Source organism: Ceratotherium simum, chromosome 15, assembly GCF_057802395.1.
Source record: "Ceratotherium simum simum isolate JZ-2026a chromosome 15, ASM5780239v1, whole genome shotgun sequence".
Lineage (NCBI taxonomy): Eukaryota > Metazoa > Chordata > Mammalia > Perissodactyla > Rhinocerotidae > Ceratotherium > Ceratotherium simum.
Window position 1 is genome coordinate 11607825 of NC_141914.1, and position 23493 is coordinate 11631317.

The window sequence follows — 23493 nt, forward strand, 5'->3', positions numbered from 1 at the left end:
GTAATCTGTTTTCAGAGTCTCTGATCCAAACCAATAAGGTAGAGTGAGAACATTCTTTAGGTGGAACATATACAGGTTATTGTTTATGCTAATTCCTCTGAGCTCCCTTAGCCCAGTTCCTGAGCTGAATGTGTTGAACCAAAGGGCAAACACCATGAATAGGATTATTTAACTTAAAGTTTTTTTCCAGGGGCAAATTTTGTGAATGGTTACCAGGCTAACTTAAAGAAAATGATTTGGTAAGAGATAATGCCGTTGAGGTGAATTTAGACTTTGAGTACTATATTATTCTGGAAATGGTAAAGTTTGGAATCACGTGGGGAAGGGCAATTACGAATGGTACTCTAATGATTATGAATTTAAGAATGCATTATCTAGCTGTCATTTTGGCAGTGGTGCTGGGTGTTTAGGAGAAAATCACAATAGGATTATTATATGGGGGAGGAGACTCACTGAGAGAAATCCCAATTTGTGTAAACTCACTGCTGTGGTTCAGAACTGGGAGGAAGCAGAATTGTGGGCTGTGTGGGGTCTCTACATACTCCTTTGCACTGAGAACAGCAAGTATGGAGAAACTGCATCTTAGAACTCAGAATCTTTGCTTGATTCATGCGTGGGCTTTTGTTTATTGTGTTTCTTTTCACAATGACTGCTCAGGCTGCTTCAGCATGAACAGTTGGCTCAGTACCCAGAGAGTGTTTGATTAGCTAAGTTAGGAAGCAAAATGCCATACACTATAGAGGAAATTTACCCTAGAATAAATGTAGATCATTTAGTCAAAGTGCTATATTCTTAGCATGCTAAGGCTTCCCTGGAAGAAAATGCCATAGGAGTTTTCTTAGAAACACAAGTAAATAGAACTTATTTTTGAGGGAACCTGAAAAGCATGACCTAACACATGATTCAGGATCAGCCAACATGACCTTGGAGGGAAAGATGCCATAAAAAAGAAACTAACCAGAGTGAGGCAACAAACTAATCCTATAGAGAGCTTTAATGAGTCAGAACTCCTGGTTGCAAGTGACAGAAACCAGATTCAAATCAGCTTAATCGCAGTCATTGAGAGACAGGGAAGAGGAACAAATTACTCACTTTGGCTGACTATATTGCATATCAGTATAAATTTGCACTTGTTGGAGATGGAGAGAGGGATGAAATGTTTTCAAATGACCTAAATATACTGCTGCCCCTTCCACCATCCAACCTACGTTTGCTCTCCACTCCTCTCTTTGTGGGCTCATTAACTCCTACTGTGTATGTGCTTCTCCCATGTTGTTAGGGAAGAGGGACACAGGTATCTTTCCCTCTTCCTAGATTAGTCAGGCCCAGGACATGTGTTGTATTAGTTATCTACTGCTGCATAACAAATCGCTCCTGAATCAGCTGTTTAAAACAGCAAACATTTATCATGTCACACAGTTTCTGAGGATCAGAAATCTGGAAGCAGCTTAGCTGAATGGTTCTGGCTCAAGGTCTCTCACAGGGTTGCAGTTAAGGTGTTGTCCAAGGGGCTGGAGAAACTGCTTCTAAGCTCATTCTTGTGGTTGTTGGTGGGAGGCTTCAGTTTCTTGCCACGTGGAACTCTCCATAAGGCTGCTTACACAGCATGGCAGCTGGCTTCCCCCAGAGTGACTGATCAGAGCAAGAGAAGCCAAAATGGAAGACATAGTGTCTTTTATAGCTAATCTCAGAGGTAACATATCATTTCTGCTGGATTTTATTGGTTACACAGACCAACCCTGGCACAGTCTGGGAGAACTATACAAGGGTCTGAGTACCAGGAAGTGGAGTGATCATTGAGGGCCATCTTAGAGGCCGGCTACCGCAGGTGCTGTAATAGGCAGAACTCTACACTGGCCCCAGGATTCTTGCTTCCTGGTGTACATTCTGTATAATTCCCTTCCCTTGAGTGTGGGCTGGGCCTGTGAATATGATTGGGTAGTCATGGCCTTGATTAGATTACATTATATGACAAAGGTGAAGGGATCTTGCAGATGTCATTAAGGTCCCACATCAGTTGATTTTGAGGTAATCAAAAGGGAGATTATTCTGGGTGGGCCTGATCTAAGCAGTGAGTCCTTTAACGGAGAGGGTCAGAGACTTGAAGCAACTCTCCTGTTCGCCTTGAAGAAGCAAGGAACCATGCTTGCTCCATGTGGTGGAAACGGCTGTGTACAGGGAATGCTGGGGGACCTCTAGTTGCTGGGGCCTCTGCCCCACATGTGCAAGAACCCAGATTGTGCCAACAGTCAGTGAGCTTGGAAGGGGACTCCAGGCCTCAGATGAGATAGCAGCCCTGCCTGACATCTTGACTGCAGGCTGGTGAAAGCCTGAGCAATAAGATGCAGTTAAGCTGTGCCTGGAACTCCTGATCACAGAGATTATGAGAGGATAAATGTGTGTTGTTTTCAGCTATTAAATTTGTGGCAATTTGTTATGCAGCATAGAAAACTAATACAGGTGCCTACCTGTGAAAGATGAGGGATAGATGGGTGTCATCTCTGTCAGTCTCGCCTCATACTGCGAATTGAGAGGAAGATCCCCAAGAAAAGAAAGGTGCTTTAGAGAAATGAGGGGATGGCAAAGACAAACCAAGCTTAGCTCTCAGAGTTTACCATAATATTTCAAACCTGGGGACTCGAGCCATTTCAAGGATCTGAATCATCAAGCAAATAATACTCTCCAGTAATGTCCGAAATGTTGTTCTCAAAATGTTGTCTGTGTGTTACCTGTGATGGAACTCTCTGGAGTGTTTGTTAAAATAAAGCCTCCTGGGCCTCGCTCTGGGTATACTGACTCAGTCTCTACGGGGATAGCTTAGGGCTATGCATTATCTTATCTCATTTCATAGAATTTTGTATTTTGAAGATTTTCAAAATCAGAAAAACGTTGAAGGGAACAGGACCATGAACACTTGTATGCCTTTCACCAAGATTCATCAATTGTTAATATTTCACCCAATTTTCTGCATTTCTCATATACATATTTATGTATACTTTTATTGCTGAACTATCTGAAAGTAAATTACAAGCGTCATGACACTTAACCCCTAAACACTTTAGTACCTATCTCTTACAAATGAAATTACCTCGTATAGTCACATACCCGTATCACACCGAAGAAATGAAATATTGATGTATTATCTAATACACAGTCCATTTTTTCCAGCAGTCCTCAAAATGCCCTTTAGATTATTGCTTCTTAAAGTTTGATCTGTAAACTAGCAGCTTAGGCATCACTGTATTTTGACAAGAATCCAGTGACTCAAATGCCATCAGTTTGAGAAGCCCCATAGCTATTTTTTGGTCGAAGACATAATCAAGGATCACATTGCAGTTTGGTTATCAATGTTTTCTTTACTCTCTAGCATCTTTAAACTAGAATAGTCTGCATTTTTTTCTACTCTCTCCTTCTGCTCTCTTTCTGCATACCTCCCTTCACTCCATCTATCCTGGCAAAAATGTGTGAAATTTTAAAACCTTTCTGTGCTTTTGAAACTAACCGCAGAAAACTGTGTAAGGGCTTAGTGAGTGAGACAAGCAAGATGTTGAAGAGTGTGGTAGCAGGTGACAGCACTAGGAGGTGACAGGTTTCATGAAAGATGTGGCACTTCTGTGGATCTTGAAATCACAGATGCTGATGACAAGGAAAACGATTAGTGGGGATAAGCGTGATGCATTTGGGAAACCAAGTTAGTTGGTTCTCTCTGGCAGCTAGTTCAAGAAACAAAGAACATCCATTTTAAAAGGTAAGTTGGAGCTTGATTCATAAGCAATCAGAAATCTTAATTTAAAAATAACTTCCAGACTCACAGAAATATGGAGGCTACTTAACCGTGAAAATAAAATTATCTCTGGGTGGTAAAACTAATGAGTTTTAATTTTTTACTATATATCCTGCCAGTCTTTTGCAAAAAGGGATCATTGTAAAATGCTGACTTGCATTATAAATTCATATGAGAACTTCTCATAACATTAAATATCAATCCAGCCTTTAAGATCACCTCATAACTAATATACATTTACATATCATATTTTATGTCTCCATATTATTATTGTAATCTTCCCCCATTACTGGACATTTAAATTGCTTCCAATTCTTCACTATAACAAAAAGCTCTGTCCATACATCTATTACATCTCTGATTATTTTCTTATACTGGAGTCCCAATAGGGTTGACGTGTCAAGCTTCCAACAGACCCACACTGGGGTGTGCGCCCAGCTCACATTGACTCCCTCAGAGTCTCCGCTGTGCCATCGTTCTCAGGCCTTGTCCCCAGTCATTTTCATCCAGGAATGGAGCACTTGGAATGGTGCCTAAGAGAACTGCAATAAAAACTCCTAGATTTTGAGAAAGGCTCTGTTCCCCTTAGCTAGGGATGTTCCTTTCAGAAACTGTGTCTGGGTGGCTCAGATAGCACAGGGTTTAGGAAGAAGATACTTGAGTTTTAGAGTCGATTATCAGGGGTCGAGTATCTACAATGAAGTAAAAACAAAGTTGTGTGTGCCTTCCAGCATTCCACCAAGCAAATAAACTGCATGAGCAGATGGCCTACATGCCCACTGAGCCTCCCTCACTGCTGTTCCACCCTCAATCTGTGCTTATGGCCTTTTAGGGGGTTCCCTTAACAAGTTGTTGGGCACCGAGGGTGTTTTGGCAGGATGCCAGCTACCACCAGCTGTAAGTAGACTCTGCTGCGTCAGAACCCCTGATGGGTAACTCTAAAGGACAACAGAGGAGGGGAAACCTCAATTAGGTAGGATGCTGAGTAGCACATGTCATTGTAACTTTGTCTTGATGAAGATGAGGCCTCACGTCGGGCTCTGTACCACTTTTTGGACGTGTTGGTCAAGGATATGGAAGAAGGCTGACTGGAGGATTGAGGAAAGGAGTGTGAACATGGAACGTTCAGACCGGATCTGGGGCATGAGATTGTTCAGGAGCCCATGGAGCAAGCATGAAAAAGAGGCTGAGCTGACCTGACTCCGTCAATGCCTATTCACGTGATAGAGCCTCATCTGTAGTGAAGCCTTTCTGGTGAGCATTCACATGGAACGTGAAATAGGCAGCCATGGGAGTAGGGATGGAGTCTTCACATAGACTCCACCACACAACCTTTCCCTCGTCAAATCAGGCCAGGTTATGCCACAGCTGAGTGCTCAATTTGTCAGCCTTAGAGACCCGCCAACATCTCTGGCATGGCAACATACCTGGTGAAGACATCAGCTCCTTGTTGGATTATATTCAGTTGCTTCCACTACAGAAAGGAACAGCATTCCCCTTTTCCACTTCCTCCTGGCTATGCCTCTGCCAGAACTACCAAATGCAAAGTTACTGAATGCTTCTTATACCATCTTATTATCCCATTCAAATTGGCTGTGAAGGGAATTCCTTGATCAAAAACAAAGATAAAAGGCCATAGACTAACTCAAATGTAATTCACTATCTTATGTTCCCTATCAGTGACGCAGCCAGCCTTCTAACCTGGTGGAATGGCCTCTAAAAACTCGGCACTGCAATATTCCAGGGCGTCTTCTTCCACTTGATGGCACAGCTACTTTGCAGAAGACTGGTTCTGAGCCAGTGTTCCAAATAAGGCACTGTCTCCCCATAGCTAGAAGACGTAGATCTAAGAACCATGGAGTGAGGAGGGACTAGTGTACCTAACAATTGTAACTAATTAATCTACTCTCAAAACTTTTACTCACTGTCGCTTTTAGTACCCAAGGGAGAGATGCTGTCATCATGGGATCCAGTGTGTTTTTACTGAATTGGAAGCTAAAACTGGTCATTTGGGCTCTTCATGCCAGGGGACAAAAGGCAGAAAAGTAGAATACTGTATTGGCTGGTGTGACTGACCATGCCTAGAAAGGGGACTTATGATCATACAACTAGGAGGAATATGATAGGAACTTAGTGGATCCCTTCCTTTTTTTGATGTTCTCAGTGGGAAAGGTTAATGGGAGACTATTTCCCCACTATGGGCAAGACCACTGAGAACTGAAACAGCTCAAGAATTAAGGGTCAGGCTGCCCCAATGGGGAAAGAGCTAAGGGACTGGCAGAAGGTAAGGAGATCACAGAATGGGTAACAGAACAGGGAGGGCATAAATACTAGCTCTGGCTTAGGGATATGTGCAGAGAGAAAGACTGTAGCCTGTTTCCTTGCTTGCTGTGTCATTATTTTGAACAAAATGTCCTCTCTTTTCTATCCATATTGTATGCAGAGTGTGTTGCTAGTGGTAAAGGATTCCTTTTGGACCATAGATTGAAGCAGAATTCGAGGGGGAATGGATATCATCTAAAGCAGAACTCCTTAAAGTGGAGGTCTGCAGTCTGGTGCCAGTCTGTGAGCTGTTTATTACTGGTTCAGGATGCAAGAAGCATAGAAATAGAAAGAATTTAAACTTACTTTGCCAAAATGCTATCAAAATTTCTATGCATATTGTATGTAATAATAAAAAATTGAGGCTAGCATTTTATGTTTAATTTCATTTTTCTAGAAATTCATTTTTATGGCATTTTTCTAATGAATTTTTCCATGACAGATTAGAAACAAAAATTTACTATTCCTTTGCTACAGATAGTTTCAGAAGCACTGATCTTGATGAGCAGTGACCCTGTGAAATCTATTATTACTCTTGGAGGCAGCAGCTATGTGTGAAGGAGGACTGCTTCCACTGTGAAGGAAGTGAGTGAGCTTGCCTCTGTTCACAGAGTATTGGGGTCGTGGTAGGTGGAGGCAGCTTTGGCTCTACGGGAACACGTGTGTGTGTTGGGCAGCCAAAGGCGCATGTATGGAAATATACCAATGAGCTGATTGTGCAGCTTATGTTCTGTTGTCTTCTCTCCCTCCCTGCTATGGCTGACTTTCCCAAGAGTAAACGTGCATAACCAATGCTTGGTCCCTCCAATGTGGAAAGTGGAACAGTGACTTTGTCAGGGGGAAGTTGATTGGAACTGATTCACTATATAACAGAACCCAAGAAGTCTGCAGGGTTCCTCCTGTCAACTTTCCTGGAATTGCCTGGGCCTCCGCTCGTCTTGAAGCTTGGTTGTTCTTCCTTCAGTTCTGGAGCTCTCCAGTGTCCTAATAAATTCTCTTCTTGCTTAAGTCTTGTCACTAACTTACCTTAAATGATACAAAAGGTATTGCAGTTTTAAAGGCTTTTGATAAATATTGCCAAATTGCTATCCAGAAAGTTGTATATCAGTGTATACCATCACCAATGATATGAGGGACTATCTCCAAGTATCTTTCCAGAACTGAATATTAAATATATATACATGTATACATCTGTCATCTATCATTTATCCCCTATCTATCTATCTATCTATCTATCTATCTAATCTTTGCCATTCTGCCAGGTTGAAAATGGGGCCTTATTTAGAATTTTTTTTCGTGTCTTTGAATATTACTGAAGGTGAATTTTGGGGGGATTAGGAGTCAGGACACTTTTATATATAAGTTATAGAAACCAAATTCAAATTACCTTAACCAAAAAAGAGATTTTGTTAGCACACATAAAATGGAGAGATACCAGAGTAATTTATAGACTTGAATTAAGAAGTGTGGGCACCACGGCCATGCTTATTGGCGGGCACCTATGTCTGCCCCGGTGCACTCACCTGCTTGCCATCACACTCTCACCCTCAGCCTCTCTGTGCCTCTGCATCATTGATTGATTTCTTTCTCTCAAACAGTTCGCTTCACGTGCAGGAATTATTGCTGCCAGTAGTTCCAAACACATTCTCCCAGCCTACAGCCTAGCAGAAAAAGATCTTCTTGTTTAATGTCCAGAAGTGCTTTGGCCTTTTTGGATCACTTGCCAGCTCTTTAGACGGGTTGCCATGATTTGCCATGCCTGGATCATTAGCCTATCCTTGGTGGGAATGGTAGGGCAGGACATTGTGCCAAGAGTGATTGACATTCCCCCCAGAATGAATGAAATGGGGAAGGAGGGTTTCCCTGAAGGCAGGGTTGCTGGGCAGGCAGAAATGCCCCCTACACATTTAGCAGGAGCTCTTGATTTTTGCAAAGATTGATTACATGTTGAAATCAATGTTTGAAGATGACTAAGATGGCAATGGTACATAGGTAGGGTGACCATATAATTTATTGTCCAAACTGGGACACTTTTGACAGTGAAAGAGGCTACTCTTACTTATTAATGCAATGAGAGTTAAGCCATTTGGAGAGCTGAGCAAGTGGAAGCAGAGAGGGCTCTCTGGCAGCATGGCACTAACCTCTTTCCTGATGTGAGAAAGGTCTAACAGTAGTTTATAGTTGAAAAACCATACATGGTTGTACAATCACCACCGACCACTTGTTAAGAGAAAGTAACTTCTTGGAACCAGGGCTAAAACTCACAGAAGGGTCAAGGTTCACAAAAAAGGCTACATCTACACTGGAAGAACCATTTGCTCCTCGATAGTTGGTTCTCAGGGGAATAAACTTGGGGTGAATCTCTGATGTCACTCTTGAGGTTTCACAGTAGAGTGATTAAATGAAGGCCTTTAAGTCATGAGAGTGACGTAGTTTAAAGTCTTGACTTTGCCGTTTGCCCACTGTGACACTTAGCACATTACTTAACCTCTTTAAACCTCAGTGTCTTCATCTCTAAAATGGAAACTATAATAATTCACGAGATTGTGTTTAGATTTACAGTGTATACAACATTACTATATGCTTACTAGCACTGAAATGTTAGCTGCTAATATTATCAAATGGGGTGATAAATGCAGGAGAAAAGAGGAGACTATAGATATGTTTTTAGGAGATAGGACCTCCTAGTAAACATTGTTCATTTGTTCATGCCAGTTCTTTCATCCATCTTTATTGATTCACATGATCTGCTTTTCCGATCTGCTAATTCCTCTCCCTGAGCTCCCTACAAATATAGAAAACACCTCATTTTGTGGCAAGAGAGGAGTAGATGCATGTTTCCCCTGTGATTTAAGAATGTCTTCGAGTTTGTCACTTGTGTCACCAAGATCTTTCAAAAATGATTTCTGGGTTGGTGGTGGAAAGTCTGGTTTGCAGGATTTTGAGTAGTCAGTACATTGTGAGAAGGGGCGGCAGTAGATGTGATCCCAGATACAACTTGGATGGTAAAGGTAGTTGGGAATTAGGGTCCTGACTAGAGGAAAAGCAGGGTTGAGGAACGTTATGCAGTATGTTTGTAGGCTGGGGAAGAGAGAAAGGGGCAGGGCAGGGGAAGGGCTAAGGTCTAGGGAAGAGAAAGGGGACAGAATTGAGACAGGGAGGAATTGCTGGAAGACAGTTCAACAGAGAGCAGAGTAGAAGAGAGAATTCATATTTCTCAAAGAAGGCGGTAGGCGATCTTTGGAGATTAGGGATTGGAGGCCAAGGCAAGGAGAAGCAGACATCCTTCCGCAGTGAATCATGCTGGGCCTGGCTCTCACTGCGGAACAGATGGGCCATGGGCACAGATGCCTCTCTGTAAAAAGCCCTCCTTTCAGCATTGGTTGTTCTCTCTCTCTCTCTCTCTCTCTCTCTCCCTCTCCCTTTCTCTCCCACTCTCCCTCCCTGAATTTTACAGTGTCCTTACTGAACCTGGAAAACCCCCTAGGAGCATTTCTAGAATTTTAGAAACAAACAGAACTGAGCAGGGGCTGACCTACCAGGGGTGTCTGGCCAGCTTGGGCTGTGAGGGGACCAACAAATCCATGTGTCTGAATGAGTCAAACTCACGTGCTCCGCACTGAAAGGTCTGCAGACTGACTTAAAGCTCATATTGTCCCTTCTTTAGTCTCAACTTTACGTAAATTCGACACTAAACGTATGACATTGAAGTACACCTAATTATATCATGACACGTCAAATTCATCTTTCTACCAATATTCAAGTCCTAATTGTATACTATGAAATTGCTTTACTATTTTATAGCCTTATTTTTAAAGTCCCCTTGAAAACAAGTATTTACTCTTTTTTTCTTTGAAAGAAATAAGGAGAAACAGGGACCCTGGAGAGTAAAATAGCCGAACTCTTTTCTAGTTGTTTAATAGAAAACTCCATATTTGCAAGATACTGCCTCAGCTGAGATCAGTATTTTCCTCTTAATGTTGACACTAAAAAGAAACAGGAATTTAAGGTTAATGTGGTTCTGCTGTTAGAAACCTCTTCCTATAAAAACAGAAGGCACATTAAACTTACTATAAACTGCCAATGGCTCATAACTAATGTTTGTTTTAGCTTCAAGATTAAAAGTGGTTTTGCTACCATTAGCAAGCAAATGCGTGTCTCTAACTTTACTCTGTTAAAAGATAACTTCTTTCAACATTTTGTTGTAGTGGGAGGAAAGATTATTTTTCATTGATTTATTTGTGTAGACAAAAGTGGAGCCTACTTCCTGTGTCAGTAGCTCTTCATCAAGTATAAGAGTTATTTTTATTTTGTGTCACTTTGGAAAGTTTGGACACATTTGAAGGCCCAACTCATAGCAGTTTAAATATATTCCTCAGTTAATAGGAAGTCTAAAGGTGGAGGATCCAGAACAGGCAGCTACAGAGACTCAACAATATCATTACAAACCCAGATTCTTTCCATCTTTCTGTCTTTCTGGTCTGTCATCCTTATTACATTGACTTTTAAATCCTCATATTTGTTTTTTCATGTCTGTAAAATGGCTGCTGCAGCTCCAGGCATCAAATCAATGCTCAGCAAGCAGAGAGAAGGGAGTCGCCATTAAGTTCTGCTCTTGCAGCTATCCCTCTTATAAGGACGTGGATGTTTCCACAGAAATCCTTCCAACAGACCTCTGTGTATGTCCCATTGTCCAAAACAGTGTCAAAGAAATTTTTTTTTCAGTTTGGGATTTCAGTAGTTCGTTTTGGAGACAAAGCAGTGTAAGAGACTGGCCACACTTTCTTACCTCCCTTGGGCTCAGAGTTAGGAGGAGGAAAAGGCAGACATTATAGTTGGGGTTCAACACAAGAGTCATGTGAACATGGCTAGTTGCTGGACTCTCAATTTCCAAGAAAGTTGGGAAGTTCTGACTGGCTTCCACCCCTCACTCCAGGCTTAACTCATTACAGTGGTCACCACCCCAGCTCCTCCTTTCCCTACACCCACACTGAGCCAATCCTGGTCATCTCATTTACCTTTGCTGGACGCTTTCTCTGTTCTCCTGGTAGCCGGAGGTGGCCGCGCCCTGCACAGGGCTGGGCAGAGGAGTTCTGTTAGCAGGGAAGGAGGGAAGTGGTACTGGTGTCTGTCACAGTGTCCTTTCACGTTTTATCCATTTCACACTATGAAGTTTGCTTTTAAATGGTTTCCTGTCACATTTACTCAGTTGATGCTCACAGGCTGGCTCCTTTTATTCATCTGCTATAATCCCACTGGTGTGATCTTTCTAAAACACAACAGTAGCTTCAAAATTAGCTCTCTATTTCCTTAGTGTGGCTGATAAGAATGGTCACGATCGAGCCCTTGCACTCTTTTCCAGCATTTTCTCTTCCACGTGGCCTGCTTGGTACTTATGTTCTCCGTTGCAGCTGTATCCTTGTTCTATTGTCTGCCTAGAATATCTTCCCTCCCTTGCGTCCCTCTACTCTCCCTTATAGGCCAGTTTCTCCTCATCTTTCAAAACTGATGCTTCAAGAAGCTTTCCTTAACACGCTGCCCCCACTAAGTTCAAGTGTTTTCCTCTGTTCTTCCATAGCACCTGGTGGGAGTTCTTATTACTGCCTATATCTCTGTATTATGATTTATTTGTTTATATAGCCTGTCCATCTTTTGGTACCGGACTGAAATTTTTGAGCTTAGGGACTGTCTGATTCATCCCTGTACAGTTTGCGACTCATAGGAAATGCTCAAATTATATGTTTTTAATGGCAGAAAAGCTTAGTGGATGACAGAGTGGGGTACCATGCAAAGAAAAATCGAGTCCTATTTCCTAGAAGGTCAGGATAAATTCGAGGTATTTACTTTTCTCTTGTTTCTCAGAACTTTAACATTTTCTGACTCTAATTCAGGGATGGGCTGTGAGTAGAAGATAGGGCTGAAGCAATGGAGCTTTACAAACAAAGTTATTTGGCAGAATTGACTGAGCAGTACAGAAAACTCACTGGTACAAGGCCAGCCTGATAACCACGATACTTTGGAAATGACTCACTGAGCTGTGGACACAGAGCTAGGCCTACAGCCTCTCTCTTCTTGCACACCAACTGGTTGGGTTGGCTACAGTCTTAAATTCTAAGGACTGAAAGCCACCACTTCAGGTATACATAGGTACAAGCACCAGCCAGAGAGAAGTCCTCTATAAAGCATCACTTCATAAAAGTTCGAAGCAGTCTGTGCAGCTAGGAATAAGTCTTGTAAAGATTGGGCTATACCTATTCTTCACCCCAAATCCTTGATTCTGATATTCTGTTACAAGTCACTCAACCCCAGTGCCTTGATAGGTGGATACGAGGAGGAGTTCTTTACTTCTGATTTGAAAGGATGACACGGGGATGAAGTCAGAATAGTTAATCTCATACTGGGGAATGAGGAATACTGAATATATCACTTACTATACAGTAGGCGTATTTAAATATAACAACCGTGACCATCATCAGATGGGATTCTGATATCAGAATTAGGTGATAAACCTAAGCCAACATTAGGAAGGAACCTCCTAGTGCAGTCTGGCAGATTCTTTGACCCCCACATACTGCTGCTCCTTCACTGTGTTATAGAACTTTGTCTCACATTATCTGTGGTGAGAGTTCACTGTATCATTACAGAGCTCTCATTACTTTGGTCGAAATCCTTACATCTGACAGAGTCAGACCCAGTAGTTGGTCTGGTTAAGGGGAAAAAAAAGTTGGGTATCCAAATTACATATTTTGAATGTTTTTAAAATTAAAATACACAAATGTCCATCTATTTTCTATTTTTCTGAGTGGAGGAGGCCAAGGCCTTGTTCTAAATATGGTGCCACTGTTTGATTTTCTGTATTATCTTTCTTGCACAAGCTACATCAAAAATGCACCATCTAGTATGTTCAGTTTTTGTTTTGTGAAAGTGGCCAGAGAACTTTGCATTCAGATTGTTACGAGAGAGTCCAACTCCTTCTAGACCTTTACAATTTGCTTTCAGTGTTTCACTATTGTCTCTCCCACACCTAATCCAATAGCAATTTTCTTCCCTCCTTCTTTGTCACTTGCCTTAATTTAGCCTTTCCAAAGCATTCATCTCATTCAACTTAGTTGTTGGAGTAACACCAAGTTTGTCTTGTACTCCCATTTAATCGATTAACACAACAGTTAGTTGAATTATTTAATGATAGTGACACACTGAACTGGTGGGAGTAGAAGGATACAGTAACAGCAGACTGGCTTGCAGAGGCATTTGGCGCCATGGGCATCTATCAGTGTGTTTCATAGGGAGAGGTGACGATTTCCAAGAAGTCCTTGGCCTTACATCTGCACATGTTCAAACCTCGCACCACTTAATGGAGTCCTGTTCAATTGCTTACCACCTTGATGTGCTCAACAAAATGCCTGCCATCTGCCTTGTTAAGCCCGGCACTTTCTTTTGTCTGATGTCTTGGCTTTGCAGTGTTCTTGCTAAAAAAAGCCCCACTCTGTCCAATTATCTTCTTTTGTGTATAGAGAGCTGTTGAGGAGGATTATATAATCCACCCTTTTGGCAAGAAGAAACACTTGGTGATGGGAATCTGAACTGGAAAATGCTCCCTGGAGGCTCAGTAGTGCCCTGGCCCGCCCTGTGTAATGTGGTTTCCTATACATGAGCTTTGTCTCGAGCTCTGTTTATAGGGAACCAACCCCACTGGAGATGGCGATTTGTGGACAAGTAATGAGGGAGTGTTTTCAGGAGAAATCTGTAAGGAAGCGTGGGAAGCAGGATGGGGCAGATATGGAAGCTAAGCAAGGATGTGGCTTCAGGTGAAGTCTCAGCCTCACTCCCAGTAGAGCTCTGAACCACAGAATGTCTCTTCCCTTGAAGCCACCACTGAGTGGGGAGTAGAGGAGGAGTGTGACTCCCAGAACCACAGCTTCCATCACCTAAGGGCAATCCTCCAGAGAAGGTGGAAGTTATGAGAGCGGGTGGCAGTAGCTGAGGAAGGCATGCGGGAAAACTGAACTGATAAAAGTGATCGCAGGGGACCTGGGCAGGTGATGAAGGGTCTGCTAACATAGCAAAATATGAGATATTAAACGTCGGGCATTTTTGAAATAGCTACTTTTATTGGACTCAATTTATGAGCCTCCCAAGATTTTCTTGGCCTCATCTGTCTTCTGGGCCCTCGGCTGGTTGGACAAAAGCCCCAGCCCCAGTGCCATTGCCTCATCTCCAAACATCAGCAGCTGACCCCACCTCTGGGGAGGCCAACTTCAGCGTGTCCTCCATTGTATCCACCACAATGGGAGGTGCAACAGCCACAGAGTACAGACATGACCCAAGGAGAGAGACTCACAGAGGCTGTGGTTTCCCCTGCCCTATATTTCCAGACTCAAAATGCTGACGCAAAACTGAAAAGCAATAGGATATATTGGAGGATATGAGGAAGCCATTTGGTTTAAAACTAATTCGGCCTGACCTTGTTTTTCCAGAAAGGCCTGACGTGGCCTGCTGAGCATGCATTGTACATCTGGTTTAAACATTTACAAGGTCCCAAAGCCAAGAATGATGCCCTTAAAGATAGGGGTGTTGCCTTCCCCATATCCGCATTTCTTTACTCATAAGCATTTCTACCCAGAAACTCAGGATTAATTACTAACCTGCTTTAACTCACCTTGCGACCACCGACCTGCTGTGCTCACCTTGCAACCACCGACCTGCTGTGCCAGCAAGGCATCTCATGACTGTTGTAAAAGGGGCATTCCTGTCATATATGATGTATGCCCTTTGTTCTAAGACAGTGTATAACCTCTCTGCATATCCCACTTCTTTAGCGTGCTTCCTTCCTTGGTGAAGGTAGTTTCTCCCGGGCTATATGGTCCTCAAACTGGCTCATATAATAAACTCACCCCAATTTTTATTTATAGATTGATTATGGATTATTTGCATCGACAATGAGATACTGTGAGGCATGACACCTGGCTTCCTTAGTGGCTGTCCCAAGGGGCCAGGTGCACAGCCAGGAGGAGCACAGCAGCTGAAGCCCCATGGGGAAATCTTTGACCGAGGGAGAAAACCTGTAGATAAATTGCTCTTGCTCTCTCCCTCTGATGGGTTGTGCTGAAGTGCTGTAGTTCTGTAGAGCGTGCCTGGAGATGCCTGAGCCGGTTGCTGTGTTTCTGTTCTAAAGCCATGGCCAGCAAGGCAATCACCACCTAGTATCTGCTTCCCTTCTTCCTTGTCTCGCTTCCCCTTTTCTGTCACTCTGCTGCCCTGCAACTGCACCTTTGCACCTTCCCAAAGATGCATTAGCACATACTTTTTTTTTTTTACTGAGGAAGATTGGCCCTGAGCTAACATCTGTTGCCAATCTTCCTCTTTTTGCTTGAGGAAAATTGTTCCTGAGCTAATATCTGTGGCAGTCGTCCTCTATTTTGTATGTGGGATGCTGCCATAGCATGGCTTGATGAGTGGTGTGTAGGTCCAAGCCCAGGACCTGAACCCATGAGCCCTGGGATGCTGAAGCAGAGCGTGCAAACTTAACCACTATGCCACCGGGTTGGTCCCTATTAGCACACACTTTTAACCTGGTTTCCAAACCAACCAACCAAGAACTACTCCCCCTCTCCCCCAAAAAACAGAGCCTGAAGCAAAGACAGTACCCCTAGAGATTCAAAGTTTTAACCCAATGTATAAATCCTCAAGTGGCACATTTTCACCATAAAATATCAGAGATTTTTTTGAGTAAAGAAAGAGTAATCCTAAAATTGTTCTTTTTTTTTTTTTTTTTACTTTTTCTATCTAAACAAAGTCAATCCTATTAAAATCTAAGTGGATGCCAAGGAGAAATCCCTAGGATGCTACAGAGTTTTCCCTTTATGACTTCTTTTGCAAATTGACTCAGCGCCATGAGCCTGTGGAGAGGCACTGAATTTAAAAACAATGCAGAGGAGGATGTAGCACCCTGGAAGCTGCTTTTCCTGAAGGAATTCATAATGTGAACTGATGCAAGTGATGTGAAATATTCTTGTTTTTGCAAAAAAGGAGAATTGACTTATTATGTGGCTCTGGTCATATGTAGGCCAGCAGTTACGAGGCTAGGACTAGTCTTGAGTGTCACTGATGTGCAGGCTAAAGGATCTGACCTGAACACAAGTGAAATTTGTCTCAATGTCACAGTGCTGATGGCTGCAGTCAACCTGGTCTGCAGCCATTAAGATGGATACAGGGGCAGCTGTTCTGTCCTCTTTATTTTATGCTTGTAGAATGGCCTCAATTTTCTCTGCTGTCTGAGTAGTCTTAGCATCTGGATTTCCTTTTGCCATGTTCCATTACAGAGGCTGCCTCTCTGCCTTTCTCCTCCACATCTGGAATCCAGCCAAGAAGTACCAGCACGAGATGCTGCTAACATTTGAGCCCTTTTGTAAGGGTGCTGATTGCAACTTGGGTAACTTCAGTTTAATCCAAGGTGGAAGATTTCTGCTGCTTTGGGGGAAGAAAATAAATGTCTAAAAATAAAGCTTAGGCATAAAAATAGGGCCAAATACTCATTAACTGCCTCACTTTGCTGAATGCTGAAATTATTTCAACAGTGCTAAATCAAGCCTTTGTGTAGAAGAGGTTGAGTATGTTTTTTTATTCATAGCACTTTATCTTAGATGATAAATGGGCTACTGTAATTTGTCATTTTATTCAAAAGACATAAATTGAATAGTCTCAAGGGCCTAATTTTCGGCTCATGCTCATGCTGACCCTTGAATTGGAGCACTTGTGTTCACAAGCCTTTTGGAATGTATGTTATGGGTTATTATGGGAGAGGGTGGAGGGGCAGGCAGGACTGGGAGCCACGGCACACAAGGCTTGGTTAGTGAGGGTTAAAATTTTGGATCTGAGTGTGGTGGGAAGCCACTGGAGGGATTTAATTAGGAGGATGTCATAGAATGATTTATATTTTAAAAATATGACTCTTGACTGCTGTATTGACAGTGGATTGTAAGGAGGCAAGATAGTAAGGTGGCAAAGGGTAACCAGCCACATATGGGTTTTAGACATCCAAGTAAGACATGGCAGTGGCTTTGGAGTAGGATGTGAACGGTGGAGTTGAAGAGCAATGCACAAATAATGGATTTTATCTAATTCATGAACGAAAAAGCCTGGTTAATGGATTAGATATGGAACATGAGGGAAAGGAAGGATCAAGGTTGATTTGTAAGATTCTTGCCTTAAACAACTAGGAGGATTTGGTATCAATTATTGAACCAAATGAAGATGAAGACTAGAGGAGGAATAGGGTCATTTTTGTTGTCTTGTCTTGTTTGGGGTGGGGCAGAGAGCAGTGGTAAAGGGAATGAGGTGGAAACCAAGGGTTCATGTTAATTCTGTGATGCCTATAAGGCATCTAATGGACAGGTCAAATGTGCTGTTGAATATACTACCTTGACTCAGTAGGTAAGTTTGAGAATCCTTGGTGTACAGATGGCATTTAGAGCCCTGGAATAGAGGAACTCATCTACAGGGAGAGAATAGAGAAAGTATAAGGCCTAAGAACATTCCATATTTCCACATAAATAGGGCAAGCAGAGGAGGAGGCCCAGTAAAGGACTAAGGAGGATCAGCAGTGAAGAAGGAAAATAGGAGAATGTGGAGGTTCAGAAAGCAAGAAAGAATCCTCTACAGGAGAAAGGTAACAGCCAATTATGCTGAATGCTGCTGTGAGAGTGAATAAGATGAGGACAAATGGTATCCACTGTTTTTGGCAACATGGAAGTTCCTGGTGACACTGCCAAGGGCAACATGACATGTCATGCACACAGGAGCCCAGAGTGGATTGAGGAGAGATTGTAAAGGGGAAACGGGTATGGCTATTTTGACAGTTATTCCAAGAAGTTAGTGGAACTGAGAACTAGGTAGATAGATAATTAAGTGTCAGAAGAGAATATTGTTTTTCTCATGGTCTTAAGATGGGAGATGTTGGAGCACTTATGCTCATGGGATTGATCTAGTAGAGAGAACCTGATGGTACAGTAGAGAGGGGATATAATTGCAGAGACAAATTTCTTGAACCCCCAAAATGTGGGATGAAGAGTAAAAGTGAAGTGTTTGGCTTTGGATAAGAGCAGATGGGGGGCCGAAAGAGTGGACACAGCTGTTAATGGGTTGGTTGAATTGGTGGTAGGGAAATAAGGTAGTATCCATAATTGATTACAACTAATTAATGAAGCAAGAGCATTAGCTGAACAGGATATGGGAAAAGGGGATATTGGAAGTTTCAAGAAAAGGTAGCAAATATTGGAATCATTATGGAGAGTGGGAAGGTGAACCTATAGTAGGACAGTCCCAAAGTTACATTAAACATGGCGAATTTGAATTCATTTTTGCTTGGAAAGAGATTGTGCTTAAATCTTAGGGTTTTTTAATTGAAGTTTTTTTTATTAAGGTTTAGTTTTTGCCTATAAAAGTAAAAAGTATTATTACATATTTATATATGTTCAAAATAGAAAATGAGTTTAACAATTACTTGTAATCTTAATATTCAGAGATAATCATTGTGATATATCTTCTTTCGTATATTATATGTTCAAATACATCTATAGGAAGAAATATAAAAGTCTTATTTTCATAACTAATGCTATTGACAAATTTTCACTTTACCAAACATGTTAGCTATTGCTCTGAGAAAGACGGAAGCTATTGGAGTGATAACTTTGTCATATAGCAAATGTTGTCCATATTTATTTGTATTTTAATATTTGTTTTTGTTCCTTTTCCAATTTTTATGTAGACATATCTATAATAGAAAATGTATAGTCATGTTAAAAAGGCCCTCTTCCAAGGTTGTATATTCAATTATTTTTTTCTAGTATTTAAAATGTAAAAATAAAACTATAAATTATTAATTTACCAGGTTTTATTTTGATAAGATGTGATAAAGGAATCTAATTTTATTTTTTAGAGTGGTTTTAATCGTTCTTAAATTTCATATCCTACAGCAAATTTAGAATACAACCTTATAATAGTAGAGCTTCCAAATGATTTCTTTAAAATTTTCTTTTAGAGATTTTTAAAACTAATTGTATGCTATTCTTTAAACAAGCTATTTTCTTAAGAGTAAAAATTATCTATATTCCCATTACCAGAGAGAATCAGTTTTATTTTACTTACTGGAAATTATATTATGTGTGTGTATACATTTTGCCATCTATATTTTCTCACTATTTTAATTTTTTAAACACTCTTTGTAAACCATGATTTTAATGGCTGCCTTATGATTTGCACTATTATTGGATATTTAAGAATATGCTTCCAGGTTTAAATTGTTTTTTATGTGTGATTACAAATAACACCATAGTTAATGTCATTGGCATTTAATATTTAATTGAATTTGTTTTTGGTATATTTACTGTAAAAGCAGTTCATGTCCATTGTAGAAATCTTCAAAAATAACAGACAGAAACTATTATCCACAGAACCACCATTGAATACATACCAAATCTTGATTCATTCAACAGCCATTTTTCAGGATCTATTAAAGAGCAGGCTCTGCTTTTGATGTGAAACCTGCTCTTCAGAGTTAACAAGCCAGTGAATTTTTAGTGATGTCACATCAGTCTCCTATGTGCAGAAATCTGTGTGCTTTTAAAAAGGGATTATGCTACTTAAAAGTTGCATTGTAATCTGATTTTTCTCCTATAGCATTAAGAACTTCCTTCCATGCCATTGAACCATCTTTTACAATATCATCTTTAAGGGCTGCAGAAGAATTATTCTTGTGGATGTACCATAGTTTATTTAACTAATTCTCTATAGTCAGACTAATTCTTTTTGTTCCAATTCCTGTTTGTACTTAAAATCCATAACATGAACACTTTGCTTCTCTTTGATAGTATAATTAATATGACCTCCATAAGACATGAGGACACAGGCAGTGCTGTCTTTCTTCCTCCTTCTTACACTATCTCTGAGAGGATTTCAAGGTAAGTTTCTTTATAATACGCCCATGTATTAGTTATTTGTGCCATTAGAGAGGAACATGAGCACATACTGCAAAATGCCATAGATTTGTGAAATTTTCTGAAAGATCAGTTAATGAGAAGCAGGAAACAGACTGGAAGTCTGCATGAAGATTAAAAATCATATTTTCTCCTGTCTACTCTGATTAAGACTCTTATTAATCTGTTATCTGCTACCAGATACAAAATCACTAGAAAGGAAAGTTTGATTGATTGGTTGATTGATTTTTTTTTTTTTAAGTGTAAGTTTGTTACTTACTCAACACAGAAGGCATTATCAGCTTTGCTAGGTCCTGTGATAGGCATTTTGAATTATTCAATGAAATATTAGACAGTTTAGTAGAGCAATTAGGAAGGTCAACAAAACCACTCTGTTCTTTACCACCTGTCCATGTCTCTCTCTCAGAGATGTAAGACCACATATCTCTAGCTCTCTGTACAGGAATAAATTAAACTTCTCTGAGAGAAGTGAGACATGCAGCCTGGAAAGAGCCCCAGAGGAGGAAGCATAGGAAAAAGACTATTACATGGCCACTTGAACACCCAATTCTGGCATCTTGGGTGGCCTTGGCCAAGGTCCAGAGGATTTTACTCCATTGTCTGTAAGATAATGTCCTAATATCGTAGAATCCATAAATAGGGTACAAGAGCTACTTAAAATGTTTTTTGTGAATTGGTCAAAGAAGCTGGATACTGCCTTCAATGATTATGAAATGGCTAAGTACATTTTCTTTGCAAAAATCTTTATTGTGACGAATCCATTTGCTTTTTAAAATCAACTTCTGAAGTTCACAGTAAAAAAAACATGTATGTATATATGTATATATACTTGCATGCATGCACACACAAACACATATATAAATCAAGAGGATTGGCCTTATATTTATATCTAGAATAATATTCCTTTGCTACGTTTTGATGGATTCATAGGACGTATTGAGAGTGGTCCTAAACCCAAAATAAATGAGTTGCTTCATCACTTCATTTCTCCTTTTGGACTCCCCCTGCACATGTTCTTTCCCACTTGAGACTAGAGTCTGGATACTCCTAACAGATTCCTGAACTCAACATTGTCTTCCTCATGCTCCAAGTATTTCCTCACCCAACCAAGCTAAGTTTGTTGTATTCTTTTAGGGCCTGCTAGCTCCAGCCAGCTGGATAAAGGAATTTGTTATTGTTATAGTAGGTGTTAAAAGTGAATATGTTCAGGGGAATAAAAATCAACAGGGAGTCTTTTATATACATAATTTTCAGCACTGTAGCAGGCCAGGATCAGACGAGACCTGAAACAATTGATCAAATGGGTAGCAAACTAGTGTTTCTATGTTTTAATCTATTGCCAATTGTCATAGTTACAATGAATCAAACAAGCATTCAATTAAAATTGTAGTAACTCAAACACAGATCTTCATGGCTTGTTTCTAGTAATCAAACTAGCAAAGGTTCTTGATGAGGTAGTGATCAGGCTGCTGACCTAGGATAGTCCTGCTATCTCTTGATAAGCACCCATCACTAATTCTCTTATTAACTTCTTTTTTCTTGATTTTAGAGACATTCTTTTCAGGTTTCTTTGGTTATATGAGTACTCCGAGTGAGCAAACAGTCATTGGAAGACTTGATGAAGATGTAATTCTCCCTTGCTCATTTGAGAATGGGTCTGAAGTTGTAATTCACTGGAAGGATAAAGACACTCACAACGTTTACAAATACTACAAAGGCAGTGACCATTTGGAAAAGCAAAATCCCAGATACACAAACAGGACATCCCTCTTCCATAGTGAAATTCACAATGGGAATGCCTCCCTGTCTTTCAGAAGATTAAGCCTTCTGGATGAAGGAATTTATACTTGCTATGTGGGAACAGCATCTGGAAAAACCACAAAGAAAGTGGTGTTAAAGGTGGGAGGTAAATGTGCATGTAAAGTTTTATAAAACATAGCAATGATATCATTCCATGTTTTTCTGAAATGTCTTTTTCCTAAAATGCTATGGGCTTCCTTCCAAGTCCATTCATATGAATCTAACTCATTATTTTTAAAGCATAGTATAGACGTGCTGTAATTGATACACCCACTCCCCATTGGTGGATATTCAGGTATTTCCAGCATTTTACGTTACAAAAAATGTTGTGATGAAGATCCTTATATTTAATACTGGGAAATGATCTGAAAGAGAAGTATCAGAAGGAAGATTTTATTACATTACTGCCACCAGCAGCATAAAACTATCCATTTTCTCCTAGTCTTATCAGCACTTAATATTATCAATCTTAAAAATTTCTGCCAATATGATGGCTAAAAACATATCGAATTATTGATTTAAATTACATTTTCCTCTTTTCTCAATGAAGTTAATTTTAATATTATATGCTTTCCTCCTGTCCATATTAACTTTATCTATTTATTGGGGGCGGGTGGGGCTTGATTTTCTAATGGGTTGTTTAATCCAGCACTTGGTCCTTCTCCTTCTGTCCCATTTAGCTGCTTCAGACCTTGACTCAGAAATTTAAGAATTATGTATAAACAAAGAGTCACAAAGGCTCACAGCCAGTACCTGAAGTGTTCAGCCTGCTGCATGAGCTCTAGTTTATAGACTCGACACCCACATTTTGGTTCTTCAGTGAGGCCTTTAGATTTCTTTCTAGAATTCTTTTCAGAGGATTGAGATTGCTAGTTGTTACGTATCCATGAATGCTCTTTTTTTTTTCCCTTGTAGATAACTACACTATATCTTAAGGTTCTACAGAGTTTTTGTTTTGTTTTTCCTTTCAGTAACTGCCCAGTTTTGCTCATAAAGCTTAGCTTTTTATTTCAGGGGTATTAAAATAATAACTGTTCTGCATAGATGGCCTAAAAAGAAGCTAATGATGACAGTTCCTCATGTGCCCTCCTTTGTCCCTCATAGTTTTCGTCACACCTGTGATGAAGTATGAAAAGAGGAACACAGACAGCTTCTTAACCTGCAGCGTGCTGAGTTCTCCTCGTCCCAATGTCACATGGCAGATGGACAAGGCACCTATCTCTGAAAGCAATACGGAAGAGACCGGGTCTTTGGGTCCTCTTTATATTAACAGTGTAGTAAATATTACAGGATCAAATTCATCTTATGAATGTGCTATTGAAAATTCATTGCTGAACCAAACATGGACAGGGCGATGGACAATGAAAGGTAGGCCCTGAAGGGCTTTCTGTGTACGTGTGCTATGTCGGAGGTTGGGGGGGAAATGGGGATTGATTTACGGGGAAATAAAGAAGAGAAGAGAGAGAAAATGCATCTGCGGCGGTTAGAAGACAGAGGCTGGAGTCCCAGGTGTAATACTTACTGGCTGTGTTACCTTAAGCAATCATTTTTACTTCTGAGCATTAGTTCCTCATTGATAAAACAGAAGTAATT

The 23493-nt window shown here is 40.7% G+C and overlaps 1 protein-coding gene across 2 annotated transcripts in view; it reads left to right on the plus strand.

The window, feature by feature from the left end:
* Positions 1-23493, plus strand: part of HHLA2 (HHLA2 member of B7 family) — a 74949-nt gene that overhangs the window by 37424 nt on the left and 14032 nt on the right. Inside the window, exons 3-6 of one of the 2 annotated variants that reach the window (XM_087439559.1) lie at positions 17663-17774; positions 19975-20064; positions 21650-22006; positions 23005-23268. In XM_087439559.1, the coding sequence (XP_087295685.1) occupies positions 20001-20064; positions 21650-22006; positions 23005-23268 (685 nt within the window). In that variant the 5' untranslated portion in view covers positions 17663-17774; positions 19975-20000. The remainder of the gene's footprint in view (positions 1-17662; positions 17775-19974; positions 20065-21649; positions 22007-23004; positions 23269-23493) is intronic. The other variant, XM_087439560.1, reaches the window with a different exon arrangement.